The sequence below is a fragment of the Haemorhous mexicanus genome, chromosome 5 (assembly GCF_027477595.1).
Source record: "Haemorhous mexicanus isolate bHaeMex1 chromosome 5, bHaeMex1.pri, whole genome shotgun sequence".
Taxonomy (NCBI): Eukaryota; Metazoa; Chordata; class Aves; order Passeriformes; family Fringillidae; genus Haemorhous; species Haemorhous mexicanus.
Genome location: NC_082345.1, coordinates 38,135,648 through 38,161,657, shown reverse-complemented (window position 1 = coordinate 38,161,657; position 26,010 = coordinate 38,135,648). Strand labels below are relative to the sequence as shown.

The window sequence follows — 26,010 nt, the reverse complement described above, 5'->3', positions numbered from 1 at the left end:
CTTATGGATGCCACATATTTTGTTTACATAAAGCTTTTCTTGGAAGAGTTCCTTTAGAGTTACTAAACATGTGTAACCACCTGAGACTTTGAAGTGCAAATGATTTGACCAAAAGTTCCCTTGAGGCAATAGTGAATGAGAAGGTGGAGACAGTCAGGAGAATGAGAGTTTGGCAACAAGTTGAGAGTCTGGAATTGCTGCTGTAGAGGGGATGCCAATGATTTTAAAAGAAAATTGAGGAAAAGGGTTACAGCTGCACATCAACAAAAGTCAGAAGGAAGTTACCTGTTGGTTTGTCTTGGGATAGTAGTGCCATTCTTTCCTGCAGTCTGAAATGCTTTAGTGGTCAGTGTAAGTGGACATCAACACAGCCTACTTCTCTTTGGTTGTAAGCAATCCAATATAGTTCTCACTCAATGTGAAACACCCTGCAACTAAAATTACAGAGTCCAGTTTTTACCAAAAACCTTTCCAAATTCTTTCTGCCAAAAATCCAAGTCAAGAAAACACACCACTCCCAGAACCCTCTAGGCTGCTGCTTAACAGTGGCTTTTATCATACTCCTTCCTGTTTTCACTTTAGACATTTGACTCTTTCAAGAAACAACCACAAATTGTACGTTGTTTTCTTTTACACAGTGTAACAAACAAACTGTGCGAATCCTACAATTCCTGTTTGTCTCCAAAGGCAGTAATTTTTAAATGCTCTTTGCAGATTTTCCTTTTGTAAATAAAATATGTGCCTAGAAACAAATGGTCTAGGACACAGGCTGAGAACAGTTCTCTCACTAAATTATTGATTTGTTCAAAAAGTTGACGTGGATATTAGAATTGATGGCAGCTTATCACACTGATGATTTCCTTCCCTTTCTCTCACCAAGGATTTACATTAAAATAAAGCTCACCAGCAGCTGTAGTTCTGTATGTGTGTAGTTCTGTATGTGTTTAATTGAGACTCAAAACACCACATCAAAGTATGACCCTTTTCCTCAGGATTTTCCCCCAGTGCCAGACTCCTAATATTGCCTTGTTGTATAGCCAGGTGTGTAATGATAATTTAGGTCATTTTAAGTCAGACTTGGGAGGATTTAGGGCAGGTGGGATGGCTGTCATTCAGTGAGGGTCCTGGTGGGGGACGCTCAGTCTGGTGGGCCAGGGAGAACTGTGACTGGTGGTAGGTGTGGTAGAGCAGCTGTCACTTGGGACAGCTTCAGCCCCCTAATTCATGAGAACTGTAGGACAATTTTGTCAGCTGGAACGAGGTGAAGCATTTTTAAGGCTACTTTAATTAGTGCCAAAATATTGGCCTGATACAGAACTGGGCTCAGGATCAGAGGAGACAGAAAGCAATTTCTTGTGTTCATCTGTATGTGCTCTACATATGTCATATAAATGTATTAATAGTGCTTGACATATTCATATTTTTACATTGAAAGGATGGATAGCTCTAGAGTAAATTACTGCTGTTACTTTATTTCTCATATGCAGTTATTTTTATTTCTATAGATGGAATTAACTGAATTTTCTAGAAGCAGTTGACTGCATTTCTATGCTCTATCAAGTTATTAGGCAGCTGCTTAGATATACATTCTCACTTCCTTCCCCATATCACCTCCTCCAATGAGATAAACCCCCAAACAGAGGTTTTGCCACATTATGAAATCCTGTTCTCAACATACTTTTCTGTATTTTTATTTCTGGCCTTCAGTTCCTACTCAATGCGTGATCACTTGTTTGAATGTGTGATCAGCTTGTTTGAAGCCTTATAGGTGCCAGGCCTGGGATACTTTCTGATTCTGCAGGTAGAAAAGCAAAAAGGGGACAGTGAGACAGTGTTTATCCATATCCATATTCCAGGAGTGTGGCCCTCCTGAAATACTTGCATCTCCATAAGCGCCTGCTTTGCAAATTCCTGCTGTCCCTTTGCAGGAGCAAGTCAGTACTGAACAGATGTACTCCATTCAGTCTTGCTCTGGTAGAAATCACCAGATAAATTAGCAAATATTTTACTAAAACTGTGAGGAAGAGTGTCTGCTGTACACTTTTTCTACAGATCCTCCTATTCCACTTTCTCAACCAGATGCTCCAGAGTCAACCACAAAATTAGAGTTTAGAGATAGTCATGCAGTACATGGGGGATTAGTCTCACTAGCTTTTGTCCTCTAAAAAATAGGAATTTTACTCCAGAAAGGAATTAGTTCTTCTTGCATTAGGCTCCCATCATGCTTGGGTTAAATTGCTTCACAGCTTCTTGTTCCTCTCAGTACTGACTGTTGATGGAGCCTAGATGCCTACCTCAGGCTAGATGCCTGCATTCTGGAGGAAAATATCTGTTTCTTGGATACCACCAACTTTAAGTGATCATCCATGTTTATTTCCATATCAGATAAACTGGTATGGAATATGCATAAAAGTATAAATAAGTCAAACATGCAGTCATAACCAAATATGCAAAAATCAGAAATATTGCAGCACAGTTATGCAAGGTTATTATATATTATTTGATATATACTTATGCAGTTAGTTGGTGCATTTATTGCTGGGACCCCCTCAGATGTGGGAGCAGCAGAGGTCACAGATCTGAGCTGGAAGTGAGTGCCACTGTTGGATGCAGCCCTGCTTTTCCACAGGTCTCTTCCTGTGTAAATTCCGGCTGTTGGTGCTCCCCTGCACCCTCTGTGTCACTGAGCTGTGGGATGAGTGACTGCCATGGTGTGGGGGTGGGAGGTGACACTCCTTCTCCACCAGGATTAGTCACAGCACGTCCTGCTTTCCCCAACTCACCTGGTGGCCTCAGTGCCACCCCTTGTCCTGAGAGCTCCCATCTCAGGCTTTGCTGTGCTTCTGGCAGTGCTGGGCTTCTCCTGCCTGCCTTCAACTGGGTTTTGATGCCTGGCAAAGAATACAGTGTTAGAGAGAGCACTTCCTTCCACCTAATGCCACATGAAAAAGGATTATGGCAGAACAAAGTTTTGAATGGCATTGGTGAAGCAGCTGATCCAGCATAGAAACAAGGCAGCTTGCTAAGTATCTGCAGACAAGACAGAGCATCAGATACTCATTAGTACCATAATTACAATAAGCTGTGATGAACACTTCACTTTGCTCAGCAGTGCCAAGGGGGGATGTGGTTGGTTTGTTTGTTTGTTTAGCTCCAGGCCCTACTTCTTACCCTAAATGAAACAAATCTTCTGTTTATATGTTGTCTTTAGTGGTGATATTTCTGCTTTCTTATGGTACAGATAGGGGGAGGCCGAACCCCAGAAACTGTAATGAAAGATTCAGCTGAAAACAGATGAATGTGTTTTAATTCCTTTGTGAGGGGAATAATGTGGGGGGTTTTTTGTTTTTGTTTTCGGGGTTTTTTTGGGTTTTTTTTGGGGTTTTTTTTTGTTTTTTTTTTTTTTTTTTTTTTTTTTTTTTTTGCATCAGTATATGCTGCAGTTGAATATTCTTGTGGGAAGTGAAGATCTTGCCTGTACTTGATGTCATGACATTGGGTGTCCCATTGGGTGTTTCTTCAGTAAACAGATTTACTGAAGCACATTCCTAACCCTTTGTCTGGAATAGCTACTAAAAAATTCAGATTTTAATAGGTTATTCCTGGCTGAAGGAAGAAAAGAGAAAGTTTAAAATCCCATTTTCTACCTTACATGAACTTAGGACAACTTTCTATCTTAAGAGGTAAAATATCAAATAATCCAGGCCAATCTCCTTGCCTACATCCCAAGATTATTGTAGCCACAATCTTAACATGAAATGTTTGCTTATTCTGCACATTGATACTATACAGGTTATTCTGTGATTTTGGCTTTTTTTTCCTGCAGTGATTTTTCTGACCCTGGGTTTTGTCTCTGCTTCTTCTAGTCAGCTCATTTTTCTTTGTTCATCATCTCAACAAAAACAATTTTCACAGTGTCATTCTGACAAATTTATCTGAATCCCTGGAAACCTTACAATTCCCTTTGCTCCTAGCAAAACTCCGTGCCTAGCTGTCTCTTGCAGAAATACCTTATCTCTTAATTTAGATATAACTTCACAGAGACAAAGCATATCAACCTGCTCTCTTAAGGGAAAAAGCAGTAATGAAAAATATGATATAAGAATATTTTATGAAAGGATATCTTCCTTCCTAATTGTTTTCCTCCTTAGTTCTCAATATTTGATGTAGTATGAAATATTCCCTCCTTATCTTAAGATTTACAACACAACATAGAGCAGACCTCCATGAATCAGTGGACTGGTTTCAAGGCATCTGTGAAAAGCAGTTGAAAAAATGCTTACTGTAAGTCAGTTTATATTGCCTTACAGAAGATAAAACAGTTCTGCAGGAAAATGTTTTGAGGCCATCAAAGATTTTGACATCCCCTCAGGTTCTGGATTCAAAGTAGAACCATATACAAGGTTTGTCAAGAGTATAACAAGAAGTGGTGGCAAAAAGGATTTTTCATGCAAAAATGGGAGAAGTAATTATATGGAAATATTTTCTGTCTTTGCCCTCTTCAGGCTGAGAGCAATTTACTCTCCCAAAGATGAGTGTAGAGAGTAAGATTAAAGGGCATCTTAAAGCTTAAAAATGTTGGTGCTAGAAATCAGGAGCATCAGTAAGAGCTTGTAGGTACAGAAAGACAAAAATAGGATAAACACTCCTTTGAAATGCTGCTGTTTTAAAGGGACAGAGCACTTTCAATCAGCTTATGCAGGAGAGGTGGATAGAGATGTCCTGCATCTCCTGGATCCACATGAATTACTTTGGGGTTTAAGAAAGCATATCTACTTCAAAGAGCCCAATTGCAGGCTTGGAAAGGACTAGGCCATGTTGTGTCTGTCATGGCTCTCTAAAAACTCCACAGTCACAGTGACAGGAGAAAAGATGCCAGTTCCTTCCAGCCAGGAACAGAGAACAGACTCAAGTGACTTCATAAATACTTTCAAGGAACATTGGAAACAGGCAGTGGGGGGAAAAAAAGCCCCTGTTTTTTGCTTTAAGTCTTTGCTCTGCCTCCTGCCTTCAAGTGAATAAATACATGAAGTTTGTTTAGAAGTGTTTGGGTTTCCCTGCAAATTCTGACAGCTTTCCACAAAGAAGGTTCACTTGTGCCAAAGACAGATGGTCTGGTCAGTTGGAAAAACAACATAAGAAGCCGAGCATGCCACAGCTACTTTGAGGTGTTTTCACTGCCTGTTCCCATGAAGGGCACCAAGAGGGGTTTGTACATAGCTGAGGATTTGCACAATTCTACAAGTTGTGTTTCAACATCATGCCTTCCCTATTTTTTTTTTGCTTCTCTTCACATGGCTTTGCTGTTCATTGAATTGTTAGATTCTTCATGAACTCTGCTTGCATAGTGTGTATTCAGTGGCTGAAATATGTATAGCTAAAACAATGACATAATCACCATACTATCTACCTGTGGCTTTAAGACATTTTCTCAATTCTTGGCTTTCTTCCTGTGTCTTTGGGGTCAATCCATCCAAATGCACACTGTAGGTTTGATGGTTTTGTTCTTTAAAAAAAATTTTTAAATTACCTAGTTACTGGTGAAGGATATGTGTGAGCCTCTCATGTGAACTGGAATGCCCCATAAACTTTTATTTTGTTGATAAATTTCATTTCACAAAGAATGGACAATATGCAAATACATGTGCATGCTTATTGTTTTTAAATAACCTTTGCTTCCCATCAGGAACATTCAGATGGGTTGCCCACTCTATGGGCAGTTTGTTGGTTGAGCATCCTTTCAAAGCTGATTATGCAGAATTGTCCTGTGCCCTCTGTATCATTGGAGCTGTTGTGTGATTGGAATTTGAAGTGTGCTGACACAGTTAATGGAAATACATTGTTCTTAAGGAAATTATTTACAGAAATGAGTTGTACCACTGAATATCACTGTGAGCATTTTAAATACCATTTTTAGGGTATAATATTGCTTACAATACCAGCCAGTTTATCATTTGTATGCTAAAATACATCTTTTACTGCAGTATTTTCATTTTAGAGTGTTCCTTGGGGATTCAAATCCTGAAACTTGTTTGACATGTAACAAAGTCACCTATTTTGCACTGTGGTATAAATAGTTGCTGATAAGAGAATGCTTCTGTGGATTAGAAGTTGAAGGACTATCAATCTACACAATACATTTATACATTTATACATTTATATATATATATTATAATTTATATATATTTTTATAGATATAAAGATAAATTATGGTGGGGTACATTTAATCTATTTAGCTGAGATGGGATTTTTCTTACTTTAAAACCACAGACTAGAGAATCTATTTGCCCACTTTCATTCTTCTTTAATGCATGGAATGTCTTTTTTCGGTCAAAGGGACACAGATGAAACTTAAGTAGTTCAGCAGACTCCAGATCAGAGCTTGAGACTTAAAAGAGTTTTACTGCTGTTACTCAAGAATAATTATTAGGCAGATAATGCCAATACCATTACAACCTGTAACAAGATAATGACAGTAACATAAAATGAAGCATTGGTGTAAGTATGGGATTTGATTCCTGATAGTGAAGTAGCATTAAACTGTCCAGGGAAGGTGAGAACAAAGCCATCTGGTGCAATGTTTGAGAAGCCTCTCTGTGGGACTGAGCCACTCGAGAGATATACCAGTTTTATAAAATTTCAAACTTGACTTTCCACTCCAAGTTCCCAAATGTTAAAAAAAATGCATTAGGGTTCTTTATGTTCTCAGTAAGTTCCTCCAAAGCATTTGTCCTTACATTTACATCAAAATGAGAGATAGTCAGCAAGTGCTGTTAAAAATCCACAATCCTCTGTTATCAGGCACCTTCAAGAGCAACTATAAGAATTTAAGGAAAAACTTGTTTTAAGGACTTTTCTATTACGTATTTATGCACTAAATAATGTAGGAAATGGTTGGACTTTTAACAAAGGATATCCTTTGTACAGTAATTCCTGAAATATGATCTTCCCTCCTCCCCCAAGGAATTTGTGTTCCTATGACCTATCTCACTTGCATTTTAGGTGTCTATATCCATCACTCTCCTCCTCAGAACTCCCACTCAGCAGCTGTCAGTTTTGGCAGTGCTCATGTTCCGTCCATAGCCATTGCAGGTTTTTACATTAAGGATCTGCACAGACATGAAATTGTACCTCTGAGAATGCTCAGAAGCTGTGCTGGCTTCACAAAGTCAAGCACCTTGCCAGCAAGGTTTATTTAAAGGGCAGGTGAAATAAGCACCTGCCTACTTTAACAAAATTAAGAGCTGGAGAAAAAATAACCTTGCCAGCATTTCAGAATTAAATATTTATTATTCATCATCAATAAGTGTTTCCTTAAAAAAAAAAAAAAAAAAAGCTAGCACATGTAATTTATCTTTTTTCTTATGTTGTCAGGGAGTTAGGAGGTTTATGGGACAAGGTCCAAAAAACCCCATTTTTCCTGTTGAAAAAAGTAGACTAAATGGAAGGGTGTCAACAGGAGTCCCCAAAGTAATACTCCATATCCCTGTGAATGATTGAACAGCTGTGTGGGCTCTCCTGGAGTGCCAGCCTTTTCAGAGCTACCTGAGGAGCGAGCTACCCGTGCCATTAGTGCTCTGCAGCACCACAGTCCAAGAAAACAACTGAGCCTGACGTGGGATGGGACCCAGGGTGGTAGGCAGCTGTGTCAGGGACTCATTTGAGAGGAGACATGATGCTTCTTTCGCTGCATCATTTCCGTTTCTTACTTACATTAGTAGGGCAAAATACAAAAAGGCTCTTGGAAGGAATGGCTGGAGCACAATCGCCTCTGTCCAAAATAAATGCTATAATCTCTAGCCAGCAGAGTTATTTGTTTGTGTTTTCAGTGAGCCTCTTTCTTCCTCATCTGCTTCCTGCTCACAACTTCCCAAATCTTGAATTATTTTCTCTTTAGTGGTGTGGCTGCAGTGAGAGTATCCCCTTCCTAATCCTTTACAGAAGCCTTTAGTCCCAAGGGGTGAATGTGTGGGAGGTGGAAGATATGGATTTAATTAAATTTACAGGCAGTGGCCCTTTAAAGTGAGTTAGTCAGCTCTTATCCTTCATTTCTAGTCTGTCATCCAAGAGACATGGTATCACCAGAATGTGTATTTGAAAAGAAAATATAGGATGGCCAATGAAGAGTTGCAGATGTGGAAAGCATTCCCCTGAGGAAGAGGGCCCTGTGTATGGGCAGTCATCAGGACCCAGAGAACAAGCCTCAAACACTAAAGCACCATTTTGTCTCACAAAAGAAGGGGGTTTCATTGTCCTCTGAGGTAAATCATGGATGAAAAAAATGTTGAGTCATGGATCATATATCTTTGGGGCTATTTTGGATGGTGCTGTTGTCCTACAAAAGGGTGTAGGAGAATCAAAATCTGGTAGAATGTGTGCGTGGGAGACTGCAGATTGAAGAGTGAACAAAAACCCCCTTGCCCTGCCCTAAGGTCCTCCCTCTGTGTGACACTGCCTCTTCTCATGCAATGTGCAGCCAAAGCATGCACTAGAGGCATTTAGGCACCTTTTATGATAGAAAGGAAGGGTGTTCAGGGCATTTTTAGTAGGAAGCTAGAACCTTTTCCTTTGCATTGCAGGATCCTTCCAAATCTGGTTGTGTTACAGAAGGTGTACACGAGACACATCTTTCATTGAGAAATGAGAAAGATTAGAACATTGATTCCCATTTGAGATGAAAAATCTTCTGTTGTCATAACTATGATAAGATTATTTTCTCCTCTTCATTGTTTAAGAATATTGATTGACAGAATTTACTTCATACATAAAATTAATTCCCCTGATTGATTGCAAATTTAAATGTTACTATAATCAGAATGGGTAGGTATTTGTTGTGGAGGGTGCTTTCAGTGTTGATCTGAGGAAAAAAAGGAAGTGTCCTGAAGTGGTATCCCTATTGTACCAAGCTGCACTGTCAGTCTTTCAAGTCTTTGAAACACTTCATTTCTTGAGCTGAAGAGATGTAAGTATAGGCTGTCATCTGTGTAAGCATAATTTCAGTTTCCTAAGCTTCAGATAGGTAGCAAAAGGCAAAGCAGTTGCACACTCGACCATTATAACTCTCACCTTCACCACCAAGCCCATTTTAACAGAGATTCATGACAGTAAGAGTCTCAGATCACAACATTTCAAATCATTAGCTTACTCTACATTATTGTGTCACCTATAGCACCTCAGTTGTGTTCTAAATATGTGCAAGACCATAATTGCTATTAAAATCATAGAGTTGGTGAAAAACAACTTTTAAGCATCAAGGCACAGAGAAAAATTACCTAGGAGTTAAAATATCTTGTTATAAAATCTCAGAAAGCAATGTATTTTGTTTAGTTTGATTTGTAAAACTGTTCTTCCACATAAGAGGAAACCAGACAATTTAAATTAGTTATCTAAGCCTTAAAAAGTGCTGAAGACTCTATATTTAAAGTTGGTTATGGCCTTAGTTGCTACTGTTATCTCACAAGAAGAGAACAAATGTATGTCTTAATATTTTTGTATTTTTATATATCAGAAACTTGCCTTTCCACACTTAAAAAGAAGTGCTGGCAAAGAGGGTTATTTTGATCCCTGGGCCAAGTTCTTTAATGCCAAATTGCAGTGTGGAAAGAATCTCTCTGTCCAAGTTATAAATCCTTAAAATGAGCTTTGATGGAAAATCTGGAGTAGTTTCACAGTGGAATCTTCTCAGCTCCATGTGAGGAGCCCCATTGCTGATTTGCAGAGGCAGGTGTTCACCCAGAAATGATCTGTTTTATAGCAAGACTGGCTTTTTGCTTGTGAACTGAAGAAGAACCAACAAAGTAATAATGTTTTTGTTCTCAAAATTATTTCATGCTTTCTACTAAGATTGTAGAAGTCTTGTCCGTTCATCTGTGGCATTATACTGGTGAGCCATAAAGGAAACCTATTCAAATTCAGTTAAATTTTCCCTTTACAGGAAACTGAACTCTGTTTACTGTGTGTTTCTATAATAAAGTGAATGCAGGACTAGTCATGAAACTTATCTTGGCAGTGACAAGACATATATGAGACTGAGAGTCACACAAATGGGGTTTCTGTTATCCTGGATTCCAAGAAAACTAAAGCATGGCTTTCTTGAAGCACTTTTTTTTTTTTTTTTTCTTTTATTTGAAGGGGATTTTTGAGAGAGCCCAAGTGATAGGTGATTGCCTTTAGAATCACACTGCTTATCTGAACTAAAAAGTTAACACTTTATTAGCAGTGTCTTTAGGTATAACACTTATTCTCACTGGGTAATCCTGGTCTTCTTCTCTGTAATAAAACTATCCCACTATATTAGTTCAAATCAATGTTTTATGTAAAAGCTGCATTGAATAATAGGCCTAGTATTTTATTTTACTTTCACTACATGCATGCTGAAATGCACTTTAAATATTTTATATATATAGATATAGATATATAGATATGTAGATATATATATGTATCTATCCATATCTCTATGCATATCTATATCTAAGAAATAGTTCCAAAGTTGTATGAACAAATATATGGCATGTTTACAACAGAAGGTCTCAAGGTCGACTGCTTTGGAGGATTGCTTTGTGTGGGTTGCACTTAATATTGTCTCCTGATAATTCAGGAAGCTCGAGGCCAGTGTTAATAACTGTGATGCTGTTGCTCCCTTGACAAGCACCACTTTCCCTCAGGACAAGCCTGTGGAGAAGCAGCTGTCTGTTCAGGCTCCCTGCAGCTTCAGGACGAAGATCTGGCTCCTTCCAGTGGCATTTTATTGCTATTGCACATGACTGAAGCCAGTAAAAAAAACAATATGATTAAACTGTAAAGCAAATCAGTAGGATTCTTTTCAAAGTATAAACTAGTGAATTTATTCTGTAAAGTGTTGGATTTTTATCTGGGCCAATATAAAAATTACTCAGTGAACCTTACACATACACACACAGATCCACATTCAAAGAACCTTACACTGTTACCTTCCATCTGGCACAGAAACATCATAAGTATTGCTTGTGTGCCATTGGTGAATATTGGCCTCAAACATATGTGTTAAATAAATTCTGAGTTGGAGTTTGGGAAGAAATGAGTAGAAAGGGAGCACAGTAAGCCAGTACTAATGTTACTTCAGTGACTCGATCACAAACTGCAAGTGGAACTTGGAAATATAAAACAGCCCCCTTAAAGTTGGGTAAGTCATCTAAAGCTTGCCAGTGATTGTTCAAAAGTATTGTTTCTACTAATTTTCTTAGCTGGGATTAGTGGAGTTTTGTTTAATTGTGTTTTTATCTGTAAACCTCTTAGTAGTGTTGATGGATACATGCTGCTATTTACAAAACAGTATTGTACTACAGGGATTCTGACATTTTGGTTAATTGGCATGTATCCCTCTAAGTGGTTTCTATTCCTTAACTCATAATTGTTCTCATTTGCTCAGTGGGATTCAGAAACAAGGCTGGTGGAATGTCATTTAATACTCATTTCATTTTGTTAAATAAAGTGCATTGGCTTCCATCTTGCCTATAAATTAAGTCATTCTAATTTCATTTTCTGGCTATATATTTTTAATTGTGTAAATATTTTTCTTTCTCGTGTAATTTGCTTAATGTTACAAAACGTGCCACCCCCAGACCCTAGATTTACTTCATAGCAAATGAATTGCAGAGTATTTTCTATAGCCAATTCAATCAAGACATAAATCGAATGGTTGATCTGTCTCTTATGGCAGTCTAAATGTGAATTATTTTTACTTGCTACGTGGAGGACTGAAACTAATAAATTATTCTTCTGCATCCCAGAGGCATAACCTTCAATAAGAAAATATTTGAAAGGTCAGATCCTGCCTTCCAGTTGAGATTTCCTTAATGTATAGGCAGTGGGAAGGAGAAAGGCATCTCTCTGTAATCTGATTTCCTCACCCTAATCTAACAGTAATCAATGTGTTGCCCAGCTTCTCTTTATAAATACAAACTGCTTCAGGGACACTCTAACACATGCTTTGCTACCCACAATTTATTAGCCAAGAATAGCTAAGTCGAAATAAAGTTGTGGTCGTGCCCTCTCCTCTGGCAAATCCTGTTCACAGGGACTCTGGGACTGTTACTCAGGCTCTGCTGGGTGTTCAGCATCCAGGGTAGGCCACACACTGGACAACCTCCCAGGAAATAGATATACAGCATTTACAGCTCATTTTGTAACATACTGGGCAACAACAGAAACAACTCATCAATCTCGTCTTTTTCAAGGGCAATTTGAAAAAGTGTCCATGGGTGAAAAGTTCTAAGTACTATCAACTATCAGTTGTTTCCAATGGAAACATTTTAAGTAGAGTGAAAACATTACACTAGAAGTCACATAACCCTTTTATAAAGTTAACAGTGCCATGTTTCCATTTTGGCTGACTGTTAATATTCTAGTCTTGGGGCTATTTAATAGTTTCATTTTCCTTTACTCTTTTTTTCATAAAGAAAAATAATTATGAAATGTGCTGTTATAATCCAAACATAGAATAAAGGACAGTCTCTCTCTGCTCTGCTGAGAAGTAGCATTGTGCATTGCTGTGAAATATTGCAACCCAGGTATACTGCTAGCAGCTTTTTTTTTTAATAGATAAATTTTCCTTTCATTTGTCTAACTGTTATTTGCCACAAAATAAACACTAAAGAAAAATGTGCTCTTGCCTACAGATTCCTTTTGGGAAGTGGGGTTGTTAGAAAGCCTCCCCAGCCCCAAAGGTGCTTATGATAGTGAGCATTGGAGGACAACATTTCAAGTCTGCCATGCAAATGAATGGGGATACAATTGTCTTTGCAGAATATTTTAAAGGACAAGTGGTGAGAGCTGGATTCTGTCTGTTCATTCCACATATCTTTTGAAATATGAAGTGGAAGAATATTTAAATATTTTTGAAAATTAACCTCTGCTCCTTAATGGCATGGTCTGTCAAGGTCTTATTGTACCACAGTTGGCAGCAAGTGCTGTTCTCCCTGAGCAGCACCTCTGGTACATAAGGGAGGGACAGAGGCATGTGGAAAGCCATCTTCTCAATAGCAACTGGGGACCATTTCAAGAGCTGAGATTCTATATTCTGTAGCAAACAAAAAAACAAACAGAAATTCAGGAAGGATCCAAATTCTTGGAATATGCATTTTCCTATATAAAAGTACCTGATAAAATAGCTCACAAAAGAAATTATTTTCAACTCAGAATATATGGAATATAGTCCCAGCTGCTTGCCCTTGAGTGAGCTACATCAAAAAGCAGCCCCTATGCCTCAGTTTCCTCATATCTACAGAAATAATAAATAGAAGGAGTGATCTCATTTATGCCTGGAAAGCATGCTGAGCTGATCTAGTGAGAGACACTGATGAAGTGTCATGCATTATTATTGCATTAGGCTGACTGCACTTTTGAAACCCATCTGACATTTCCCACTTGGCCTCGATCGTGGGCGGTAATGTTTCTGTATTAAAGAGGATGCTTTATATCACTGCCTGATGTACATTACATGGTTCCTGATTAAACATTTTCTAAAAAGGCAGTAACCTGTGAGATCCTCTCCCTTTCTCACTTCATTAAGCTACCATGCTACAAAGTGTTCTGCTTCATTACAGATCCTGCCAAGCAGCTCTACTGTGCTCCTTGTAGCTACATGTGAAGTATTGAGGTGAAGTTCATAACTATATTTGGGTATCAGGGTTTATTTCCTCTACTCTGTTGAAGGGGAGCATGACGAGCAGCTGAGGAATGCTAGGGGAAACCGTCATTAGCATGAGCAGCCTGTGCCAGGGCTCGGGCTGCCCTGCTGAATCCCGTTTGTGCTGTGAGCACTTAAATCACCGGCTCTGGCATGGGGCTGGGACCACACAAACACAGGAGGGTCCGGTCTGCTCCGTTAGCGTGCTCCTGAGACCGGTGCTCCGCGAGGCAGACAACAGCGGCTGTCACAGGTAACAGCGGCTGTCCCCTATGCTCCTGGCTGTCACAGGTAACAGCGGCTGTCCCCTGTGCTCCTAGCTGTCACAGGTAACAGTGGCTGTCCCCTGTGCTGCTAGCTGTCCACAGGTAACAGTGGCTGTCCCCTGCACTGCCGGCTGTCACAGGTAACTGGGGCTGTCCCCTATGCTCCTAGCTGTCACAGGTAACAGTGGCTGTCCCCTATGCTCTTAGCTGTCACAGGTAACTGTGGCTGTCCCCTATGCTCCTAGCTGTCACAGGTAACTGGTGCTGTCCCCTATGCTCCTAGCTGTCACAGGTAACAGTGGCTGTCCCCTATGCTCTTAGCTGTCACAGGTAACTGGGGCTGTCCCCTGCACTGCCGGCTGTCACAGGTAACAGTGGCTGTCCCCTATGCTCCTGGCTGTCACAGGTAACAGCGGCTGTCCCCTATGCTCCTAGCTGTCACAGGTAACAGTGGCTGTCCCCTATGCTCCTGGCTGTCACAGGTAACAGCGGCTGTCCCCTATGCTCCTAGCTGTCACAGGTAACAGCAGCTGTCCCCTATGCTCCTAGCTGTCACAGGTAACAGTGGCTGTCCCCTGCACTGCCGGCTGTCACAGGTAACAGCGGCTGTCCCCTGTCCCCTGCGCTGCCGGCTGTGCTGCAGTGAGCTGTCCCGGGTCGGACGTGCCGGCGCAGCGGGGCGGCCGGAGGGAAGCGGGCAGGAAATGAGTAAGTCCGCAGCCCGGCGCGCTGTGCGGCTGTAGCGCAGGGTTACTGGAGCAGCGGAGAGCGGAGGAAGTGTTGCAACAACTCACACTCATGTCTGTGCTTCTCTCTGAAACAGCCTCGTTATAGAAAAATCTAAGATAAGAGGGTTTGGGGGAAGCATTGCTGCCGAATTAGTGCAAGATGTCGTGACCTATTGCTAGCTCTGAGAAGAGGGAGAGCATGCACAGCTACTCCTCAGAGCTGCTCTGCATCCAGTGGAAGGGGAGCACTCATGAAAAGGAGACTTTCATGAAGTTACTGATTTTTGATCTTCTGTTCTGAGTTTTCTCCCGTGATTACTGAGTGTTGTCAATGATGAAGCACACCGGAACTTTATATTTTCCCAAGGATTCAAAGATAAAACTTATGAGGTGCATTGATATTTGAAAACTGTGAAGGGGAGAGTCTCTATTTCTCATTACTTTCACATGAGAGAATTTAGTGTAAAAAGATTATAGTGGCATGTGTGCATTCTTAGAATTTCACGTGTCTCTCTTCATGCTTTTCATTTTTTACAAGACTCCTGACCGACTGGGTCCCAGAAAAATGACATGAATGAGAAAGGCATGCTATGGGGAAGGGGTTGGAAACAGAAGCAAGTGGAAAGAGAGGAAATAAAGTGTGACATTCCATTGCCAACTGGGTGTTGGTTTGCTATATTGTCTCCATCAATAAATCTCTGCCTTCTTGATTTTTTTGTAAAACATCTGAAGTGAAAAATCTTCCCTTTGAACACAGGCTCCTCCCAGTACTGTTTTTGTACCATTGCATGACTATTAAATACTGACCATCAGAAAAATTTTGGTATGATGTGGATAATCAGCCTTTGCTTACAAAATGCTGTTTGCATTCTTTATGCTTATCACTTTTAAATTAATGAAAAAAGAAAATTATGAAGGGGGTGGATGGATCAGTGAAGTCCATTCTTTGAATACTAGACACTTGCAAAGCAGCTGCTATGTTGAAATTTCCTTGTCTGCTGAGCGGGAGAATAGTTCAAATTGTAGTCAAAATTAGGACTGATACACCCAATTCTGTGAGGGTGTGACAAATGAAAAAGGAAATGCCTGGTATTTTTATTTGTAATATGAAACTAACCTATAATAGTACTAGTGGTATTAAATTTTGTATGTTCCAGTGGATCAGTTTCATTGGAATACAGAAAATAGTTCTGCTTATATTAATAGAGAGTATTTTTGAAACATTACTTTAAAAGTATGACTGAAGTTGAAATACTAGTAGTAGGGAATATATGATGCTATGGGTGTGGTATGTGTCTTTTATCATCATGGTTTCATAATTTTTTAAATATGTGTTCAAACAATCTTTATGGGGACTCCATATGATTATCTGGCTGAAGAAGCACTTTCTTAGCTACAGTTTGCTTTAAAAAACAAATAAAATAATGGAGTGTTCTATGTTACTCAGCTGTAACAGAAAGAAAAAGAACATCTATCAGTCAAAACACTGATTTCAGTCAGTGAAAGCAGAGGAGATTCAAGTGGACTCCTGAGTGTAGCAGGGAGATTAAGGGTCCCATTCAACAGCAGCATCCTTTGACTTTTGGAGAGCTGAATGCACTTCTACAGTTTAATTCTGTGGAGTTATTTGAAGTTCTAAAGCTGTCAAGAAATCTATGAAAAATCAACTGGTCATCCTCCTGAAAGAATTTGGGAAGAAATAGAGTAGACCTAATGAGTTCTATTTTTATCTCTTTTAATAATGAGGGAGAAAATCTGTGGCTCTGTACTCAGGTAGCAAACAAGTCCTTAGCAGGTGAGCATGGACTAAATGGTGATATTTTTGTGGGTTGGAAAGCAGATAATGGTTCTCTGAGTTAGGCTCTGGACTGGGAATTGCATCTGTTTTCCCACCCTGGCTCTGCCACAGATTTCCTTGATGAAATAAGCAAGTTGTTAATGGCTTTGGCCTCTGTTTTTCTCTTCACAAAATGGGATTCTGACCCCTTCCTCTCCCAAGGGTCAGTGAGGTTAAATAAAAGGATGTTTATAAAGTAAGCTTATGGGTTTGGGTTTTTTATGAAAAAGGTGCAGTTTCAACATTTTCAAACAATATTCTCTGCAGAGGAAGGCTCTTGGTTATTATATTTACTCACATGGTGGTGCTATCATACATATGTGCTCTCTCTTAGTGTTATCATCCCACAGCAGTGGGAGGCTTGGGAGGTTCTGTACAAGTCCTCTTTTCTGGAATGAGGAAAGAGGTCACAGACACCCTGCAAAACGGAGCCAGGGCCGGCTGCCAAAGGCCACAGATACCCTCCTGTTGTGTGACACCCCCTGCCAACCTCCACTTCCATGAGCTCCTTCTGTATGCTGGGACACCCCAGTAAGGTGTGAGATGCTCTTGGGGTGCACTCCTCCTTCAGTGCAGAGGGGAAGGTGTCCCTCTTATCCCACCCTAAGGAAGCCTGTGTCCCTCTTATCCCACCCTAAGGTTCTGCTTGTGTGTGTGCTGTAGGTGCTACCAAATGCTCTGTGTGCATACACACCTTATGAAATGCCTCCAACATCTGTCTTCATGCCCCTCTCCTCCCTTATTTTGCAGGATGTAATTCAGCTGGTCCTTTTCAACCTTTTGTTTACACCTGCCATTTTTGTGCTGCCAGTTGCTAAGTATTTGGTGCTGCTCAGTCTCACTGTTCCTCCCTCCTCTTTAGGCAAAGAAAGGGCACAGCATATCTCCAAAATACATGTGCTCTCATTCCAGTGACACGACTACAGTGCATCTGGTGCTCTGTGCACATTGGAGCGCTTTGAACTGTAGGCAAGGGGTAAATGACCTGTCCCTGGGCAGTGGGACACAGTGATTACTGCATAAAGTGTTACAGAGGTGTCACCAGGTGCAGAAACACCAGTGACAACCCAATTAATCCTTACTCAAACACAGGCACATGTCTCTTCTATCACTTTCTCTTAGGCAGCCCCAAAGTATGAATGCTGTTGGCAGGGCATGTGTGGAGGTAGAAGTGTGGTGGGAGGTGGAGTTTTGGTAGATGTGATTGATTTACGACAGGAGTTTCCTTTACAGTCATAAGGGGAATTTTGCTTGGTCACAGCAAGTTTGAACCCTCTTGAAACAGCCTGAATCATTTGAAGCTAAAATAAATCAGAGAATGGCAGGGGGAGGGGCATGACCGTTAGGGAGAAAAAAAAAAGTCAAAAAACACATTAAAATTGTTTCCCTTAGTGCTGACTTCTTAAATGGGAATGTGTTCCAGAATAGTTCTGCTATGTAAGCCAACATTTGTTTTAAGACTTTTTATTGTCTTTTTCCCTCTCTTCCCCTTGCCCTCCCTCTCTGCTCTGCAGATTTACACGGACTGGGCTAACCACTACCTAGCAAAATCTGGCCACAAGCGGTTGATCAAGGATTTGCAACAGGACATTGCAGATGGAGTTCTGCTAGCAGAAATCATCCAGATCATCGGTAAGACCAGGGCTGAGGGAAGCACTGTGAGCTGACTCCTTGCGTGGGGGAATATATAATTCAAGTTGAATGTATTTAACAATAAGATGAACCCTGAATAATACAATTTGACTGAGTCCATATGTCTCTGATATTTGTGTGGTTCATCCTTGTCTTAATTAAAAAATATGTTTATGTGAGCATGTTTGGAAGTTGCTGTTTAACCATACTTTAAATGGCCAGAACTGTATCTTACACACTTTGAATTGTCAGAAATGAATGCTCCATTAAACCATATGTCTCCCATGTGTGCATTTTGTTAGTTGGAGTGGCTCATACTTTCTGGGATGCCTTGAAACTGTATCCTGACCCTGCAAAGACAATTGTGGAAGATTTCATGTCAGCAGTTATTTTGCAGGGGCTGAAGAATTAGCAGCGACCTCCTTCGCACTTCCCCCTTTGCATGATTTGGCATATGGAAGCAACTGCTGCTAACAAGAGTGTTGTTACTGTACGACTGAGCTTTACTTAGAAAAGAGCTCTCTGTCAACAAAACCCTCTGCATTTTATTGCTGTGCCTTTTCTGCTTTTCTTCAGGGTTTTTTTTTCTGTGTTGATTTTTAGGTTTTTGGGTTTGAGTTTTATTCTTTTTTTTTAAATTTTTTTTTAACAGGGGTTGGAAAGGAAACTTTTATCTCATTGTTTACTTTTGCTTTTCCCCTCACTGTTTTTGTTTAGCAAATGAAAAGGTTGAAGATATCAATGGCTGTCCACGGAGCCAGTCTCAAATGGTAAGAATGAAATATATTTTTAGTTTGTGTTGGCACCACTCCACCTTCCTAAAATGCTTTTTAATAAGGATTTATATAAAATATTAATATTCTATCTCATTTTTACCATAAAGTCCTAATTCTCATCAGGTTCCTGATACTTATTTTCCACACATGCTTATTGTTTTAACTTTGTTTCTGTGCTAACTTTGGATCTTGAGATAACCTGTCAGCAAAACTTCATCACGTCTAATTAATCCAGAATTGCCTTATCAGACCTGTTCTTCTGTGGATCCAAATAATTTCATTTAGCTTCTTTCTAAGGACAGTGAATCCAAGAGTAAATTATTAAGTGGAGTCTTTCTGTCTGGAAAACTGATTTGATAAACAACACTTGCCAAATTATTTTTAAAATATAAATAGCCTTTTGGATTGTCCACTGTGAAGTCCAGTTTGGTGAACTGACTCCAAGGCTTTCAGAAATAGCACTTTAGTCATATAGCTTTCTCAGCTATAGCTGGCAGCTGTCTAAAGACTTTTTAATACACTCAGACAAAAAGCATTTAGTGACTGTGATTCATATGGAGTCCTATTAATCTTTTACTGTGTTTATGGCTAGTCAACTACATTTAATAAGATGAAACCTCCTTAGAATACTGTGAAAGTGACAGACACAAAATCTGAGCCTTAGTAAAATCACCATGCATTTATTGAATCATTTGCAATCCAAGTCATGTTCTCCCATGCTGAGGTCTTTGCCTTTCTGTTCACATTCAAATAAGATATAAATAAGGTCCATAATTGTGTAGCTGGCAAGGATTTTGGAGTATAGTGATTTGGTTGAGCTTGCATAATAGTAAACTGCTGAAACTGGGTTTAAAAATGGAAATGAAACAGAAAAAAGTGCATTTTTTCAGTGCATTTTTAAAGGTGGAGGGTGTTTGCAGCTTTTTTCTGCACAGCGTCAAAAGGGAAGGGGAAAATTTTTGAGTACTAGTGTAGTGAATAACGGGGTCTTTTGCTTCTTATCGTTCAAAAATGTGCAGGTTTAGAATAAGTTTTTTCTCTGACTTTCAGGCTATTTGAAACAGTCCATAGAAAGAATACACACAATTTTCCTAATAACAGTTATTATTTTAATTACTCATATTACAGCAGCACCTAGTGGCCCTGGCAGGGAACTTTGGGAACTGCAGCGTGGAACTCTAATATTATACACACAGATCAAGAGATAATCGCTCTCTACTCAGTCATGTTAAAACTTGCCATTCCAGGCAGGCAAGACAAACAAGGAGGCACAAAAGCACAGGGAAGGGGTGTCATTTTCCAAGGTTATGTAAGTGGTTTATGGCCATCTAGAGCTGCTTAGGGACCCACAGCTCTGTTGTCTATGGAGCTTCATTTCCATGACAGAAAGATGAGCTGCGGAGAGAACTATCTACTCTAGCAATGTTTGCATCTCCAGAACAACCTTGGTGTATGTTCCCTGTTGCATTTTTGTGTGGAAAAGGGATTCTTGATTTCATCTCTAGCTCCATACAGCTATGGAGGAAACGTGGTCAGTGCATGCCCATGCTGCAGCAGTACTTGTGGCTCTCCTTGTGTCTGTCTTTCTCCTCCCATAAGCCCATGCCACAGCTCAGCCAGGCCAAAGAATATGTCCCAGGTGCTCTGGGTGTCAAACCAGGTGCTTTGAAAGCTGCTGTGCATAGTCATGCATCAGTGTTTGCACAGTGACTAAAGTGTCACATTTAGCCACTTTAACTTCATTGCAATGTATTTATTTATCTGTCCTTTGATGGAACTCTTTACTGAATTGTTTTATCTCTACAGACTGATCAGATTATTCTCCTGACTTTTCACATACCACTTCTATACCGCTGATTTCTTAACTGAGTTAGAAAATTTAAAATGTACTGAAGTTAAAATCATTTAAACTTGTCAGTTTTTCTCTCAGAGACACCAGGTTTTGAGCCTGCTCTCCATTTGTAGCCTTTGGGCTCTGCACTGGTTTAACCTAGCCAGAGGCACAATTTTACCATATTTTCAGGTAATTTTCCTCAGCAGTGCTCAATTTTGCTAGCCTGCTCAGTTAATTGTAGGGCAATTCTCTTCTCCTTATAGCAGTGGACTCTTGAGGTGTTTGTGATATGCAGGGGAAAAAAAAATACAACAGGGGTCAAAGCTAGTTTACATGATGCATGTTTGTCATGCACCAGTGTCTAGCAATATGTCCTGTCAGTACATGCTAGAACATTGGCCATCAAACCAGCAACAGTCAGATACTCCAATAACATTTGTTAGCCTTCATTCACTGCTTTAATTTAAAAATTTCTAGTTAAAAATCTCACGAATCCCACTACCCTCTTCTTGAACATGTGTTTTCATAATCCTTGCTCTCATAACTTGCAATTAAGGGGAAATGTTTCCCTATTCATCTGCCATTTGATACCCTTTCCAGGAGGCCTTTGATACCCATTTTCAGGAGGTTTAAGATATTTTATTATTAGCTTTAAAAAAGCTAGGGAGCACTGAAATGGATTTTCTGCTGTTGGAAAATCTTGATACTTTCTGTGGATGATATTGATACCAGTTCATAATTAATCACTACCAATATTCCCAAAGTCTGTTCCACTCATAATTTGATTTTCCTCTTGCCAATGGCATCATCTTTCAAGTGAATGATGCCAATGGCATAATCTTTCAATTGAGGCATCTCAATTCAGCTCTTACTGAATTTAAATTGTAAACATATTTTAATGTTTATTTTAAATGTATATAAAATGCTTAGTTTTTCTTTAGTTAGTTCATTGCAATGTCTTGTGCACTATGCTCATTTTGGCATTGATGTATAAATACTTACAGGCAAGTTAAATTGGCTCCATAGGTCCAAGTTCATAACAACCAAAAACCAGTGAAGCCAGCAGCACACAGCTTCTGCATAGTTAGCTTTACCAGAATTCATTATCTTCGCCCATTTGATGTTCCACGCAGAACCTGAATATCTGAGATGTACTGGGGGATAAACTCTTTCATATTCAAATCTCAGAAGCTTTAAATAAATTAAGTTAGTAAGAAAATTGGGGAGCTTTGCTTGTTTGCTGGGTCAGTCTACTGTGGAGAAAAGATTTTAGCATTTCTTATTAATTGTTTTCATAACTATAATAAGGCTTTAAACCTCTGTGTATTACAGCATATGTCTGTCCAGAGTGTCATGTAGAGTCTTGCCTATTTTTTCCTTACAGACATGCTTCCATAGGAGCAATATAGAACTTCTATTTTTTCATCATCTCTTTGAATCCCTTCAATGGAAAATAATGCCAGATGAATTTTTATCTTTTCCTTGTATGAATTATTACATAAGTTTGTCAATTAAGGATATTTCATATCATCTTTATTTTAAAAAATAACAGGATTTCAAGGGTTTACTTTTTGATAAAATCTAAAGCTAATTCCTTTTTGCTTCTTTATAACCCATTTGTTTCTTTAATTTCTGTTTTAAGTTTCCCCATCATTAGAGAAAATGAGATAGCCTTCTAAGTAGAAAATACATTATAAAGCTTTTATATAATTGTTCAGAGAGAAAGCTTTCAGGTTTGTTTTTTTTTTTCCTCCTGAACAAATGATAAATATAATGGAAAATCTCCAGTGTTTCAGCTTTTAACACATCACTTCAAACATACAATAAATCTGAATGAACTGAAAATCCTTTAATGGTGAGATTTTCAGTTTTGTCCCTAGTGACTTTTAAAAAACTCATTCCTCGCATAGTTTACAGTGCTGTCAGCAGCATAAATGGTAAAATAAATTCAAAGTTGACAAAAATTTTTAGTTTATTGCACTTCAAGTTGATTTTTCCTTCAGAGATCAATGTTGCCTTAATAGGTGTTTTTGAGAATTAGCTCTTGCTACTTTTCACAAGAAATATCTCTGCCAATACCCATCTAGGTACAAAAGCATCCTTAATTTTTCTTGATATCAGGGGCCTTCTCATAGTTAGATAGTGCTGGAGAGAACTTTCTTATTAAAGACTTTCCTAGTGTTTTTGTATGCACTTCATGAAGACTGTTTTTTATTTTGTCGGTCTGATCTTTGGCACACTTTTCTACCATTTTATACAACCAAAGGTACACATCAAAGGTAATTTTATGATTTAGAATATAGATGTGCTGCAGTCCCACAGAGAAAGTTGAGCTCACTAAAAATAGAGGTCATGTTCATCCTGGAATTCAAGGAGTGGAGAAAAGGTGTTGGAGCTGTAGAAAATTGCCATATTGATAAAAATCTTTGGTAAAAAGCTTTAGTTATCAGAGCTAGCACCAATTTTGGGTGACCAGCAGCGTATCTGATAAAAGTGGGAATTGCTGTGACTGTGTTTAGAACTAATAAGATAATTACTGCAACATAGTTCTTGATTTCATTAATAAGAGGCTAATAATATTAAAATGTAATGCCAAAAATATTGCTTTATTTTATGAGACTGAAGAAAAGTTGTGTATGTTAACAAGAGGAAGGTAACAAGAGTAGGTGGATCAGATTCTGCTTAGCCAGGGAGCTTTTTTTGTGACAGAGAAAGTTAAAGTGTGTGAAGCCTTAAGACAGACACAGAATACTGTGTGTATACTGGTAGACATTGCTTTGTAATTTACTGTGCTAGATGTGCTCTGTAGTGTTCCTGCAATCCCGCAGAAGCCCATGGTGGCTCCATCTCTGCTGATAGGCTTGGCTTTTTCTCTGGAGGAAGACAAGGTTGCAAGAGGATGGGGTGCAAGCAGATCTCCTCTTTACAAGGAATCAGGCTGTGGACAGGATAAATGGGTATGTGCCATGTGTCATTCAGACTTCCTCTGGCACGGATGTGCTGGGCAGACACTGTGGGGTAGCACCCGTCCGTGTCCAGCCATGTCAATATCCAGGGATGAGAACATCAGCATGATTCTCTGTGTCTAAAAACTGTGGAAAACAGGATAATTGTGTATAAAGAATTGGTTTCTACTAATGAGGGTTCTACTAAGGGTCATGAATTCCATGAAAATGTGTGTGTTATGGTTGTATGCAGCTCTTTGAGGGACAGGAAGCCTGAAAATGTCACCCCGTTGCTCACTGTCAAGTGGGCCCACATGTGAGCTCTTCCTTCCTGCACAGTTTTGAACTGTATAAGAATTTCCTGGCATTGCTGGTGCAGTTGTTGGTGAGATTGGCTGTATGGTTTCAAGATATACTTTCTGTGCTTTGGAGCAGCTTCAGGTGAGCCTTCCACGCAAGTGTAACAGATTGAAATATACAAAGAAATTTGGCTGGGTGAAGAAATATGGTCCCTTGGGAAACTGGGAATTCAATCTGAGTTTTGAAAACTAACCCCAGCTCCTTTAACGTGTGGGCCAGTTTCTCCCTGCAGTGACACCTATAGGACTCCTTTTGACATCTGTATGACCCCCTTCTTTTTAAATTCAGACCATGTTGACTATACTTTTGTGCAGCCTCAAGCCAGATTGTTGTCCAGCTGGGAATTTCATGAGGACATTTTGCCCTCAGTGTAGATGAGCCTGTCCCCAAAAGTTAGCAAGCTCCCATCAATTGTATTTCTTCCTTGGGCTTTTTAATTGCTGGCAGTAGCATTATGATCCCCATTCCCTGGGAAAATTAGGTCATGGTAGTACACATCTTGTGTGTTCTTTGGTGTCCTGCCTCACAAGGATTTACTTACCTGTTAATTACATGTTTCTGAATTCAACTCTTGTGGTTTGGCAGAATTAAGTCTCATGCAATAAAAATTTTATGGGGGCAGCTGTGGGTTAAATACACATTAGAGCCACAGTGGGTGACAAACACTTCTTTTCACGATCTGCTCTCTCCTGTCTTGCAACACTGGCAGCTCTGTGTGGAAGAGCAGACAAGGTGGATACAGCTCCATTATGAAAGGATATGGGCAGATGTTTTTCTGTGAGGAAATGACACTCCTCAACCTGATACATATTCAGATTTCCCATTTTCAAGTATATATTTTTGCTTAACTTGCTGTGCTTTGTGAGTTTCTTCACTAGGTAGGTGATTTACATTCAACTTTTAACCTTTCTGGGATTCCCAGAACCCAGGGGCCCGATACTGTCATAGCCAGGAGCATGTCCTAACTAGCCTTCTGAAGATCCTTTCTTTGACAAGTCCTCTCATTTCCTAGGTAGGGTCAGGGTGTGATCTTCTTTTTAGGAATTAATCCCATTCCCGCATCCTTCCCCAGTGATTGTCCTCAGCTGTTTGAGGGAAGACTTTCCCTCAAACAGATGTTTGACACATCCAGACTCTTGCAATCCCCTGGTCAGTGTATAATGCACAAGATGGCTTCAGAGCATTTGAAACTTGTCTGGTGTTCAGTGAATGCTGAAGCCAACTATCACTGGTCTCCCATATTCCAAACTCTTGAATCATGAATGATGAGTGCAGGACAAAATTTTAGAAGCTGAACTTCAGTATTGGAGTTTCCTTCTTTGTTTTAGACACCAACAAAGCCATCTCATAAACTTGTGTATGCCTTGCAGGGGGCTCATGTCTTTTTTATGTAATCCTCTATGCCAGAGAAATTTAAAAATTCTCTGGCAAAAAGCAATGCATGTAGAGACAAGTGCAGTGAAAATTTTCAAATAGATAATGCATACTGAAGGATAGTTATGGGAAGTAATTTCTTTACTAATCTTCATTGGTGTAGACCTTGAAATTTATTTTTTTGTTTGCAGTTGAAATTAACTTGACATAATGGCTAGAGTAAAAATGAAAATGAGTGTATCAAGACTAGAGATACATGTAACCTCAAAAGAAAAAAGATAAAGGGAATAATGAGGGTTTTTATAAGAATACATTTTGGGAATAATTGTGACTATATGAATGGAGAGATTAAAAAAAGGAAAGAGAACAATTTCTCTAAGGGCAAGGTTAAAGGTGTTAATGCTGGTTGAATCTCAAGGATGTAGATGTTTGAATTCTTGTTTCAAGTTTTGTTGATAAGAGATTATTAATGTTATTAACACAGCCAGTTTGAGTAAGATGAGAGGCAAACTGGTTCAGCATAGAACTGGAAGAGGAGGAATTCCAAGTGCTTTTGTAAACAAACCCTAAAATTTCCAGGAACTGAAGAAAT

The 26,010-nt window shown here is 39.4% G+C and overlaps 1 protein-coding gene across 7 annotated transcripts in view; it reads left to right on the top strand.

Moving 5' to 3' along the window:
• Positions 1-26,010, top strand: part of NAV3 (neuron navigator 3) — a 249,998-nt gene that overhangs the window by 52,541 nt on the left and 171,447 nt on the right. For all 7 annotated transcript variants that reach the window (XM_059846871.1, XM_059846869.1, XM_059846870.1 and 4 more), the window contains exons 2-3: positions 18,012-18,129; positions 18,847-18,899. In XM_059846871.1, the coding sequence (XP_059702854.1) occupies positions 18,012-18,129; positions 18,847-18,899 (171 nt within the window). The remainder of the gene's footprint in view (positions 1-18,011; positions 18,130-18,846; positions 18,900-26,010) is intronic.